General features: G+C 36.0%; 1 protein-coding gene and 1 long non-coding RNA gene across 2 annotated transcripts; one reads left to right on the forward strand and one right to left on the reverse strand.

Annotated features, from left to right (window-relative positions):
* Positions 1-8117: 8117 nt before the first annotated feature.
* On the reverse strand, positions 8118-8666 carry LOC120005953 (secreted RxLR effector protein 161-like). The gene has a single exon (XM_038855831.1). The coding sequence runs from the start codon at positions 8664-8666 to the stop codon at positions 8118-8120; it is 549 nt and encodes a 182-aa protein (XP_038711759.1).
* A 4132-nt stretch (positions 8667-12798) lies between these two features.
* Positions 12799-13479, forward strand: LOC120004832. The gene is made up of 3 exons (XR_005469651.1): positions 12799-13034; positions 13148-13221; positions 13426-13479. It is a non-coding gene; the product is annotated as an uncharacterized LOC120004832 (long non-coding RNA).
* The last annotated feature ends 441 nt before the right edge of the window (positions 13480-13920 follow it).

Below are 13920 nucleotides of genomic sequence, written 5' to 3' on the forward strand. Positions count from 1 at the left end.
GATTGGGTTACATGTCCATACACAAAGAGGTATGTCACAAGGTATTGCATCAAATTGGGAGATACTCTTATCAGTTGGAAGTCAAAGAAGTAAAACACAGTCTCAAGGTCTTGTGTAGAGGCAGAATATAAGGTCGTGACTTCGGCCACCGATGAGCTGGCTTGGATTCATGGTTTCTTCAGGGAAATTAAACTCAAAATCAACAATCCTACGAGTTTATACTACGATAACCAAGCCACGATGCACATAGCCACCAATCCGGTGTTTCACGAACGAACAAAACACATAGAGATCGATTTACACTTCACTAAAGAGAAGGTAGAGCAAGGAATGATTCAACTTACACATATCTCTTCTCTCGATCAACCGACGAACCTTCTCACGAAACCTCTCTCTATTTAGAGCATTCATCATCTTCTCACCAAGTTGGTCACGACTCCTAGTCTTGCTCAACTTGCCGGGGGGGTGATAAACGTCATCATGGTTGCAAAGCGTAGAGTTCATCTCTCTCCCTAATGCACTACAAAGCTTGTGAAGCTTCTTCAAGGTTTTCATGTGCATATATATCGTCACACTTTTATGCTTAATTTCATTACGTTCTCTGTAATTTTTTATGGAATTGGGTTGATACTATTCAAATTCCTTGCATTTTTATTGTTGGAGAGTTAGAGCAAAGATAAGGGTCAAATAGACGAAGAAACAGTTGAATCGGGCTAAAAATATATTAGATGACCACTCCAGTGCTCACTGGCGATCCAATGGAGGCAAATACACATTCAATGGAAGAAGGGCTGTTTTTGGCCACTCTAGCACTCACTAGTGCTCTACAGTGGGAAACTGCACAATTTCACCAGAGCATTGATTTTTGGCCACTCCAAGGGGACCTGACAGGAAAAACTTCAGTTTTTCTATTTCTTTTAGGTTTCTTAATTTTCAGACCCTATTATATAAATGGAGCCATGAAATTTAGAAAAACAACCTCTTTTTCTAGGTTTTTGGGCAGCAACCTCCCTCTCTCCAAGTTTTTGCAAGGATTCAAGGATTTCTTCTCAATATCAATTCCATTATTTTCAAGGGGGTTTCTTCATTTATCTTCTATGTATTCTCATTTTAGATTTGTTTTTGCTTCTTGGATAATGAGTTATAACTAAACCTTTTAGCTAGGGCTTGATGTAGCCTAGCATGAATATTGCGAGTATTTCAAAGTAATTAATGCATGAATTTGGTTCAATGATTCTGTCTTTAATTTTCATGCTTATAGTCTTTTATTTGTTTGATTAGCCACCAATTGAATGCTCAATTAGACTCATCTGGTTAGGACTAAGGAACAAATCAAATTCACGTGTCCTAGCGAAATTGAAGTTAAGGAGATCAATTGTCGACTGCCGTGAACAAGGTTTAGGAGATTGGTTGCTTATTATAATTATTTAGATCTTAATAAGTTATTAGTCTTGGGTTAACGACTGTGAACGAACATGATTAATCCATTATTAATAATATTTATTGGCACCGCGAATGAACGAACCAACATATTTAAGAAAGAATTAACCCTTGAATTTGAAACCATAATTGTGTGCTCGTTAATTGAATGCTTGTGATATGATTGCAAGGTGAAGTTATTGCCCTAGTATTCTTCTCATATTGAAAACACAAAAATCTGAATTTTATTTATTTGTTAGTTTAGAGTAATTTCATTATTCAAATCTCCATTCTTTCATCAATTCTCATATCAATTGTTAGGTTAGGTACATTAAGTGAATTAACTAGTCTCTGTGGGATTGACCTTATACTTGCATATATTGTGCTATATGTAGACTCTCGTGCACTTGTTAGAATTTTTGCATCAAAACACAAAAATATGAATTTTATTTCTTTGTTATTTTAGATTAATTTCATCATTCAAATCTTCATTCTTTCATCAATTCTCATATCAATTGTTAAGTTAGGTACATTAAGTGAAATAACTAGTCTCTATGAGATCGACCTTTTACTGGCATATATTGTGCTATATGTAAACTCTTGTGCACTTGCGAGAATTTTTACATCAAAACACAAAAATCTGAATTTTATTTATTTGCTAGTTTAGATTAATTTCATCATTCAAATCCCCATTCTTTCATCAATTCTCCTATCAATTGTTAGGTTAGGTACATTAAGTGAATTAACTAGTCTCTGTGGGATCGACCTCGTACTTGCATATATTGTGTTATATATATACTCTTGTGAATTTGCGAGAATTTTTACATCAAAACACAAAAATTTGAATTTTATTTCTTTGCTATTTTAGATTAATTTCATCATTAAGATCTTCATTCTTTAATCAATTCTCATATCAATTGTTAGGTTAGGTACATTAAGTGAATTAAATAGTCTTTGTGAGATTGACCTCGTATTTGCATATATTATTTATACGTAGACTCTTGTATACTTACGAGAATTATTACATCAATCATCAAATAAAAAAATCTTAATCAGTAAGAAACGACAAAAATAAAAAGAGTAAATAAATGGAAGCCAGTATATTAATCCCGATCATAGAGTGAGACCCGAAAATCCCAACCCCTCCAACCAGCTGACAAAAGCCGTGCCTATTCGTACATGCACAACTTTGATTGCAAAATAATCAACTATATTTATTATATATTGTGTATCTATATATGGTGTGCCCCACATATCTTTGGAATTGGGAGGTCCCTACAAGCATAAGTTCTTCCCATCATATGACTAAATACTACTGCATTACTACCATATATTACACCATGATGGGACTATTTTCACTCCCGAGTTAACTAAATACACTCCAAAAACTTTTAAAAAAACTCAATCTAACAACACCCCAGTTAACCCTACCAAATTTCCCCAAATTCTTCTCCTCTCTCCAGTGTTCCTTCTCTCTTTCTCCTCTCTCAAGTTGTCCTTCTCCTTCTCTTTCTCTCCTTCTCCTCTTTCCCAAGAGGCCAATAACAACTAGAACAACCTTCCTAAATAGTTCAAGAACTTGCAAATGGACAATGACAAAGAAGGAGGTGGTAACAACAACAAAGGAGGCCAAGATCTGAAGATGTCACCATTGAAGGACTTGCAGAAATTGCCACCAAATCAGAACAATAACAACCAGTGAACAGAAATCCAACATGTGAGTTCTCCTTCTTGTCCCCTATCATTCCTCTCTTTGAAACACCAACTTGAGATGAAGAAGATGAGATCCAACGTGAGAATGAACAAGATTGCAACTTTCTTCTTACTTCATCATGGGTTTTAGCTATTGAACTGAGAAACTTCAGTTTCAATGGCTCTTTCTGAAATTAAACACTTGCAAGATCGAAACCTTTTGTTTCAAGACTTGATGAAAGGGAAGCTTTTCTTCAATGGCTGCTTTAACCAAAGAAATACCCACAACGGCTGAAGAAGATGAATTTAGGGTTATGAAGAAGATGAATTGTTTCTTTTTTTAAAATTTTCTTTAATCTCAGCCGTTGGTGAGATCCAAACCAACTACTGAGATTATGAGACTCAGATTGTTAAATTTGAGAATAACTAAAATTGGGGTGTACTCATAAATGTTATATTTTTTATTGGGGATTATTTAGAATGAGATGTACTTAGTTAAGTAAAGAGTGTAAATAGTCCTAATCCTACACCATAGCTAGGATCTCACATACACAAAGATCGACCACTCAATCATGGGCCTAATCACATATAATAATTGCCAATTATTAATTTGAACCATAGTTTAAACCACAAGATTGGAAGTGGACCAGCAGACAAAATGATTGGAAGGCCTTGATGCTATTGGGGCTCCATAACGACACTTGAGGCTTATATGTCAAGTTATTGTGCGTATGTATGTAGAGCATTAATTGGTAGGCCATTTGATGTGAACTAGTGGTGTTGTGGGTGGTTACGTACATATATATAGTGTATTGGAGGTAGAGAGCGCAAGTTTATATCGTATCCGTAAAAAAAAAAAGATTAAATCAGCTAAGTCTAGTCAACTCGAGAATCACAAGTAATTTAGACGACACTCATATGTGTGATATATTGTAGAGGCCTTGAGTTCAAGCCTCATCCATCCATTTCCCTGTATTCAAAAAAAAAAATTGAATTGTACTATAATTGAATTCGAGCTTTAAATGTCCATATTTATATGTTAAGAAAATTATCAAACACTGAGTTTTTTCTCGAGCTCTTAACGAGCTTGTTAATTTTATATTTAATACTGATCAAAAATAATTATATTAAATATTTTTCTAAATAAAATCCCTACCATAGTCTTTCTACCAAGTACCAACTAGCAAGCTCACTAATATTATATCTATAATGTTTTCAATATTTTAGTAAAGATCATAAATGCATAATTTTTCTCCCTGTAAAGCATATTCATGATTGCTTATATATTTTTTAATGAATAATCACATAAGTTTATAATAGTTTATAGTGAACACTAAAAGTGTGTTTGGATTAAAAGATTTGGGGGAAGGGAAGAGAAAGGAAAGTGAGCTTCCTTCCAATTCCCTTTTTTGAATAGTTTAGTAAAAATTAGAGAGATGGATTTTGAGAGAATTAAGGGAATGATTTCATTAAGCTTTTGCCCATATACTTCCTCCCCAAAATGTGGTCATTTGGAGAGAATGGATGACTAATTAAGTTATTTATAAATTAAAAACTAATTTTACCCTTATACATAATATTTTAACATAAAAATAATGATAAATTAGTAAATTAAATTATTTTTCTTTCCCTTTTTTATCTATTCAAACATGAGAGCGGAAAAAGTATCATACTTTTCATTCTCTTCCCTCCCTCTGGCCTTTACCTTCTCTTGTCTTCACTGATAGGAATCGAACAACAATCAAGCAGCGGAATAATAAAAATTTTCGATTCCTAATCCGAGGATCTATTTAAAATTAGTATTCGATTATGGGTTTAGAATAGTAACCCTTGTAGCGCGTCTTTTGTACTGTCGAAGCAAACAACGAACATGAACTTTCTGATCATGCCTCTACGGTATCCACACGAATGATGCAACATTCGCGTACGTCTCACGTCCACGAACGAAACTCACAAGCCCTCCGGTTGCTAGACCGAAACGAACCCGTCGTCTTCAAATCCGATTCAACACCTTGAATCAGTATAGTGAGCAAAATTGAAGAACTTGTTTCGAAAGACTCTCGACCTCACTTTTGGAAAAACTCACGTATGACTTATATGTTTTCACAAAACGTGTACTAATCAAAACCTCATACACATACCTCTCTCAACTATATATATGTGCGTGTGTGTGTATATATATATATATAATAATTGAGAATGGATGAGAATCCTCACACTTTTGAATCAATCTCTCTGTAAACGTGTGTGTGTATATATATATATATCCACGTTCAAACTCTTGTGGTTTATCTATATCTCTATATATATATGCAACGTGTATATATATATATATATATATATATATATATACACACACACATAAAGAAAAGGGATTTTTGTAAGCCGATACACTAAATTGTACTTAATTGTAAAAAGGTATAACTACTAAAACATTCTTTTAAAAAAGTACACTGGGACCAGTTTTTACCAAAATAACCTCAAATTTGATTTTCTCTTTCCACGAACTGTGATACAATAGTGATACTTTTAATCAAAAAGTCCAATATAGTGTTCAGTTTATATCTTTTCCACATAAAACGATGATACAAATGTTGGAATGTAAATTTAATTGCATTACATGTCTTTCTGGTTCAATTGTATCATTCTAGTGGATTTTTAATAACCTCATATTTGATTTTCTCTCTCCACGAACTGCGATACAATAGTGATACTTTTAATCAAAAGGTCTAATTTAGTGTTCAATTTATATTTTTCCCTCATAAAATGATGATAGAAATGTTGGAATGTAAATTTGATTGCATTACATGTATTTCTAGTCAATTGTATCATTTTAGTGGATTTTTAATAACGTCGAATTTGATATTCTCTCCACGAACTGCGATACAATAGTGATACTTTTAATAAGAATATCCAATTTAGTATTCAATTTATATCTTTTCCTCATAAAATGATGATACAAATGCTGGAATGTAAATTTGATTGCATTATATGTCTTTCTGATTCAATTGTATCATTTTAGTGGATTTTTGATGTTAGTGATACTAAAGTGATACATCTCTACAGATGTAAATGTTTTTTCAGAATAAGCAAGAGAGGCACAAATCAAGAAAGGAAAATCAAGAAAGGAAAAATAATTAGGAAGATGAAGTATGCATACTGGTTCAATTGTATTTTTTTAGTGGATTTTTGGTGTTGGTGATACGATAGTGATACATCTCTACAGCTGTACAGTATCAATTTCCCTCAATTTTCTTCTGCTTATTATACGAGAAGAATAAAAGATAAAAAATATAAAACAAGACCAAACAAGAGTCATTCTGATCAATTTGATGAGGATCACCTCATCAGTTCTCACTCTCTGTATTTTATAGTGCTGAGAAAATTTCTTACGAATACCGTAATATTTATTGACATGCTCGTCATACTTGCTGTACAAAGCAGGAATTGTGATGGATAATATGGTTCCTGTGACAGTATCAATGACAAAGATTCATAAAAAACCAAATGGAATTTGAGAGGAGAGAAGGAGAAGAAGAAGAAGAAGAGAGGAGAGAAGAGGAGGAGGAGAAGAAGAGAGAAGAAGAAGGGTATTGTAGGTATAAATAAAAAAATGTCTTAAGCGAGATGACAAAATTACCCTTAAATTGCACTTTTTTACAATTTTAAAAAGACTCATACCCTTTTTACAATTAAGTTGTCCAAAGTGTTTTTAGTGACAATTGTCCGTAAAGAAAATGAGGTCAAATAGAATTCAAAATTTTTGAGTCCTACTCAAATACTTCACTTGGCTTCTAGTGTTTTAGTCCTATTCAAAAGCTTCTCTTGGTTTCTAGAAATTTCTTAATACCAAAGTCAAAATATCCTAGTCCAACTAGGACCGAAAAATGCTCAAATTAAATATGAAATTCATCTCATGAATTTTACGTTTTGTATTGCTTACCATTCTTAGTGTGCGACCCTGTAGGTTCCTATAATGTTGGTAGCAATTATAAAATCCTATTTTAGAATTACAAGCAGCGAGCGGTGTCTAGCAACATATCACTGCTACCTAAATTATGAGAAAGTCAATGTTTTGACTCGACCTTTACCTCGACTAATGTTACCGTGTTGTAAAATTCCTTTTATCCTCGATATCTTGATTGAACACGAGACATGAATATGTCACCCTCGTATAGCTCAATCAATGTTTCCTGATTCCCTAATAAGCTAACCGAAACAAATGACATTGATATCATTATATCAACTCATTTGAGCATGACCATACATTTATTAGCTCTATTCAATCAAGAGGCCTTAGATATCAATCTTGTGTTATGAGAAGGACAAATTCCATCTTGATCACTCACATCCTTCTACATAATTTATTGTGCACCCGATCACCACCTTTATAGCCACCTTGTTAAGGGCGACATTTGACAGTGTCAAAATGAATAATTTCTCATGTAGGGAACAATGTTGATCTTAGGTCGAAGGACTATGAAACATCATCATCACTATGAAATTATTTATGACATCCATAACACAATCCATGTAATGATTTCATGGTGGGTCGATCCAATACATAAATTCTCCAATTCATGTACCTACGTGTTGACTTAATATCATATATTAATCCAACACATATTAGCCTCTACGTAGTATTGTTGTCCCTATTAACAATATTACTTGGCTAAGGACATTTAAAAATATACATTATATTCTAGGTACATTATCACAATAATTCATACTACACAGATATAAATAATTACAATAACTAAAAAAAACTTTTATTAATAAAATATTCATGATAATATAATGCGCTAAAGAATCATCATATGATTGACTTTAGTGCACACTCTCCAACAAACTCCCATTTGCACTAAAGCCAATCACTCATGTATCTAATACCTAGTGAATTGTTGTGTTGATCATGCTTCCGCTGTGTCAGAGGCTTGGTTAGTGGGTCGACAACATTTTCGTTTGTGGAAACTCTGCATATCTTCACATCTCCTCGATTAATACTCTCAAATAAGATGGAATCGCCGAAGTATATGTTTGGATCGTTGGTGAGATCGGGGTTCCTTAGCCTGTGCTATTGCTCCATTGTTGTCACAATATAGCTCAATCGGATCTGCAATGCTAGGAACATCCTTTAGTTCAGCTATGAACTTTTTGATCCAAACAGCCTCCTTTGCTGCATCGGAAGCTGCTATATACTCAGACTCTGTTGTAAAGTCAGCTGTTGTCTTCTGTTTTGAACTCTTCCAGCTCACAGCACCACCATTTAGGCAAAACACATATCCTGACTGTGATCGGAAGTTGTCCTTGTCGGACAGGAAGCTGGCATCAGTGTAACCCTTTACCCTGAGCTCTTCCTCGCCTCCATAAACCGAAAACATATCCTTAGTCCTTCTCAAGTACTTAAGAATTGTCTTAACGGCCATCCAGTGACATGCACCAGGATTTCCTTGGTACCTACTCGTTACACTAAGTGCATACGAGACATCATGACGTGTACATACCATGGCATACATGATAGACCCTATAGCTGACGCGTAGGGTATCTTACTCATGCGTTCTCTCTCATCTTGTGTCTTACATGTCATTTGAGAGAATAATGCCATGTGACATGGGGAGAAGTCCTCTCTTGGATTCTTGCATGTTAAACCAATTTAACATTTTGTCAATGTATGTACTTTGACTGAGGCCCAACAATCTCCTTGATCTATCTCTATAGATCTTGATACCTAAAATATAGGTAGCCTCGCCTAAGTCCTTCATTGAAAAGCAATTCCCTAACCAAGCCTTAACAGACTATATGGCTGGAATATCATTCCCAATGAGCAATATATCATGTACATATAACACCAGGAATATAATGGTACTCCCACTGAACTTCTTTTATACACAAGGTTCATCTTCGTTCTTCATGAAACCAAACTCTTTGATCGCGTCATCAAAACGAAGATTCCAGCTCCAAGAAGCTTGTTTCAATCCATAAATCAATCGTTGCAATTTGCACACCTTTCTAGTAGCTTCTGGAGCTACAAGACCCTTAAGTTGTGTCATGTACACACCCTCAAGGAGCTTTCCATTAAGAAAAACTGTTTTGACATCCATCTACCAATTTCATAATCTTGGTGTGTTGCAATAGCAAGCAAAATCCGAATGGATTTAAGCATCGCAACTGGTGAAAAAGTTTCGTCATAGTCTATACCATGAATTTGTTTGAAACCCTTAACCACCAATCGCCCTTTGTAGGTTTGCACATTTCCGTCCGTGTCGGTTTTCTTTTTGAAAACCCACTTACACCCAATAGGTTTTACTCTTTCATGGCTTCAAGCCATTTCTCAAACTCCAGGCCTGTTATTGCTTGTTCGTAAGTTGTAGGCTCATCTTGTTCCATGAGTAACAGGTCTCCAGGTTGCGCTACGAGAAAATTATATCTCATAGGCAACCTATGTTACCTACTCGACCTACGCAGGCCTTGTGTAGCTTGAGCCGTTTCCTGTTCCACAACTACTTGTGGAGCGGGCTCAGGTTCCACAACTATTTGTGAAGCTAACTCAAGTTCCATCAATGGTTCATTGTTTTCTTGCGGTTCTTGAACTGTTTCAAGTTCCACTCTTCTCCCACTGTTACCATTATATACAAATTGTCTCTCTAGAAAGGCTCCAGTTCGAGCACAAACACTTTGCCCTAAAAAGGATTGTAGAAATAATATCATTTGGTTTCCTTAGGTTATCCTACAAAAAAGCATTTATCAGATTTGGGTTCAAGCTTGTTGGAGGCATGATGTTTTGCATAAGCCTCACAACCCCAAATTCTGATGAAAGACATACTGGGACGCTTTCCAGTCCATAACTCGTACAACGTCTTTTGAACCGCTTTAGATGGAACTCGGTTCAGTATAAAAGCAGCTATGTCCAGAGCATATCCCCAAAAAGAGATAGGAAGATTTGTATGACTCATCATGGATCGAACCATGTCTAACAAGGTTCGATTCCTCCTTTCAGATACACCATTCAACTATCATGTAGCTGGTGGAGTGAGTTGTGAGACTATCCCACACTCCTTTAGATAGTCACGAAACTCTTTGCTTAAGTATTCACCACCTCGATCTGATCGAAGTACTTTAATACTTTTGCCAAGTTGGTTTTGTACTTCATTTCTAAATTCTTTGAATTTTTCAAATGATTCAGACTTATGCCTCATTAGGTACACATACCCATATCTACTGAAGTCATCAGTAAATGTAATGAAATACAAATAACCTCCTCTAGCTTGTGTACTCATCGACCCACATACATCACTATGTACTAGGCCTAATAAGTTAGTGGCCCGTTCACTGTGTCCAATGAATGGGACTTTAGTCATTTTTCCCAATAAACAAGATTCGCATGTCTCATATGATTCAAAATCAAATGAGTCCAGCTTGGAAATGCGTTTCTCATTTATATGGCCCAAACGACAGTGCCAAAGGTAGGTTGGGTTTGAATCTTTCGATTTAACCTTTTTGTATTTATGTTATAAATGGACATGTCAAGTTCTATAACATATAAACCATTCAACATTTGAGCATTACCATAAAACATTTCATTGAAACAAATAGAACAACTTCTGTTCTTTATTATAAATGAAAAATCATCCTTGTCCAAACAAGAAATAGAAATATGTTTCTAGTAATTGAAGGAACATAATAACAATTATTAAGTTCTAAAACAAGCCTAGTGGGTAAAGACAAGAAATAAGTTCCTATAGCTAGGGTAGCAACTTTTGCTCCATTCCCAACTCGTAGGTCCACCTCGCCCTTTCCCAAAGTCCTACTGCTTCTCAGTTCCTAAACATTTTGACAAATGTGAGAACCACATGCAGTATCTAATACCCATGATGTAGGAGCAGAAAGATTTATCTCAATAACATAAATACTTGTAGTAGAAATCTCACTTCTTTTCTTCTTAAGATCTTTCCAGTACGTCTTGCAGTTCCTCTTCCAATGCCCGGTCTCAACGCAATGGAAGCATTTTGCATTCTTAGAAACCCCGCCTTTGGGTTTCAGTGCAGCAGATTTGGATTTGGACTTTTTATCTTTCTTTTTGCCCTTATCCATTTTCTTGCCCTTGACCTTTTGGACCATCAGGATGGACCTGGGCTTCTGTTTCTTCATACAGGGCTCAGCTGTCTTTAGCATATTTAGAAGCTCTGGCAAAGTTTTTTCAAAACTATTCATGTTATAGTGTCACGCCCCTCTCTCCTAAGGTATACCGAAGTGTACCTAAACCCATAAGAACGTGACCGACAGGGGACCCCATCCCCCGAACCAACCCTTAATCCAATATACCGAAATCAATATATAAAATAGTAACAACTCCTAAAATATAACATGGGCATAGTCTCTCCAGAATACCAAATATATACACCTTTCGAAAACATCGGAGTTTCTATACAACAGCGGAAATAAGAAGACTTATCTACCCGAGATAAGACTGAGCAAATAAGTAACATATATACAAATACAAAACCCCAAATCCTCAAAACCTGCTAAAGAAACAGCTCGAGGCTACACACCAGCTCATGCGTCCCGCCGCTGACCAGCATCACCTAAATCCAACTCACCTGAAAGGGAAACAAGAAGAGTGGTAAGCCAAGAAGCTCAGTAGAGCATAGAAAAGGAACACCGATATACAAAAAAAAAAAGAAATCCAGGACTATGACGCATAATATGCAGCACAATAAATATATAATCATTGGCAATTCAACCAAGTAATATGGTAGCCGATAAGGCTATACAGCACCGTAACCACAAACACTAATCTTCGGTAATCCATAATCCATAATCCACCCCTGGACCCACCCTAATCCCCGTAGGGTGTCTCCCAGTCCAAGTCCACACCAAAACTGGATGAGGATCGGATATCCGGATAGCATAGCCTACACCAGAGAGCGTCCCCTGTGATACACCTCACCTCAGACGGTCTACAGGTACGTACCCGATTGATTGTATAATCCATAATAATCCGATATATTGGGCTCCTATATGGGCCCCACAGTGTACCTCAACCACCTCCAATCACCCCACTCCCAAAGACGTACCAACAATGATAATCAACATAGAATACGTACAAATTAGATAAATAGGTCGTATTTCCACCCCCGGAAACCGACAGAACCACAATATAGTAAGAGTCCGTGAAACCGGAACCCTAGAATCACACGCAAGATACATAGAAAACCCCTACCTGAAAATCAGAAACCGAATACCACTCACGTGTCCCCAATAAACCCCTAACTCTGAAAGTCAACCTGCTTCAAATCTCAACCAGGATCACCGTCTACATCGAAAAACACATTATACGAAAATACAGTTAAAATACGTTCGGTCAACTATGGTCAACGGTCAAAGTCAACGGGCAACAGGCAAACCGGATCAAATGGGTCAAAACCGGGTGAAATGGATCAAAACCGGGTCAAATGCGTCAAAAACGGGTCAAATGGGTCAAACTGGGTTAAATCGGGTCAAACTTGGTTGAACCGGTCAACACTCAGTCTGTAATATCCCGTCCCAAAATAAAAATGAATAAGATATACAATACAAAGAATAAAATGAATAAATTGGATTTAGTTATAAAAAGAATAAATTGTAGGGTGAAAATAATTATTGGGAGGGTAAAAAAAAAAATGTTAGAATTAAAGTTAGGGTGAAAGGAGTAAAAGAAGAAAAAGAAATGATTTAAAAAAAAAAATTAAATTAATAAAAGGGGTGAAGGTCGCAGACCTTCACCCGTAAGCTAATAGAAAAAAAAATAAACAAAAGTAGATCTTCTCCTCACTTCACCACCTCCGGTCAGCCACCTCCGGCGGCATTCCGGCGACTTTTCCGGCCAGTAAAGGTGCTCCAACTTTGAGACCTACACTCACACTTCACTTGAGAAGGATTTAAGGTAAATTTTTGGTTCTAAGGCTAGGACTTAAATGGGTTTTGAGGTTTTGATTCTTGAAGAGTTTCCTTTGTTCAATACCTCAATATTAGATGTTAATCTTCTTACATTATTAGGAACAAGTGTGGTTCTTGAATCAATTCAAGAGAAAGCTTGAATTTCTTGAGTTGGTGGACTACCAAGGTTCAAGGTAAGGGTTAGTAATTGAACTTGCTTTAATCAAGTTTGGGTTAGGATGGAAAATCGTATTGTGGGATGATTTTAATTGTTTAACTTTAGAGAATTTAGGTAGAAAATGAATTTAGTGAAAATGGGGATATTGTGTAGTATGAAATGTGAGAATTGAAGGGATTGGTGAATATGGAAAATTAATGGAGATTCTTTTAATGAATAGGTTAGGGAATTGGCGTGACGTGTACTTTGCTTCCTTGGTGAGGATTGCGTGGTTACTTCGAGGTAGGGATTTTCTTACTATTTTTATTTCAAAACACTTTCAAGCCACCAAATTGCTTGTATGGTAAGTTTGGTTTCCGTTTCGATCTTTCCCGAGGGGAAACAAGCCCTTGCATGCTTACCATTGTTCCTTTGCATTATTGTCAATTTATTGGTGATTTAATTTGATGGATATATAACCTTGGAATGCTTGGTCATAAATCGGGCATTATGTAAATCTTCATGCATCACGATGAATGAATGTTTTTATCTATATGTGTTGCACGAATGACATAAATTATAAGAAATTACATTAGATGCATGGTGGGTTCCGAGGGTGGTCCCGGGCTCACGTTAGGTGTTGGATGTTATTTGGGCACGTGCGTGGATGATGGATAGGAGCCTTGTGATGGTCCTAGTCCATAGGATTCCCGTAGCGGTATTTATTACTGCACGC

The sequence above is a fragment of the Tripterygium wilfordii genome, chromosome 9, assembly GCF_013401445.1.
Source record: "Tripterygium wilfordii isolate XIE 37 chromosome 9, ASM1340144v1, whole genome shotgun sequence".
Taxonomy (NCBI): Eukaryota; Viridiplantae; Streptophyta; class Magnoliopsida; order Celastrales; family Celastraceae; genus Tripterygium; species Tripterygium wilfordii.

Bases quoted from the DNA above. Each gene is read 5' to 3' on its own strand.
- LOC120005953 (XM_038855831.1), bottom strand. From the start codon at position 8,666: ATGAGTAAGATACCCTACGCGTCAGCTATAGGGTCTATCATGTATGCC.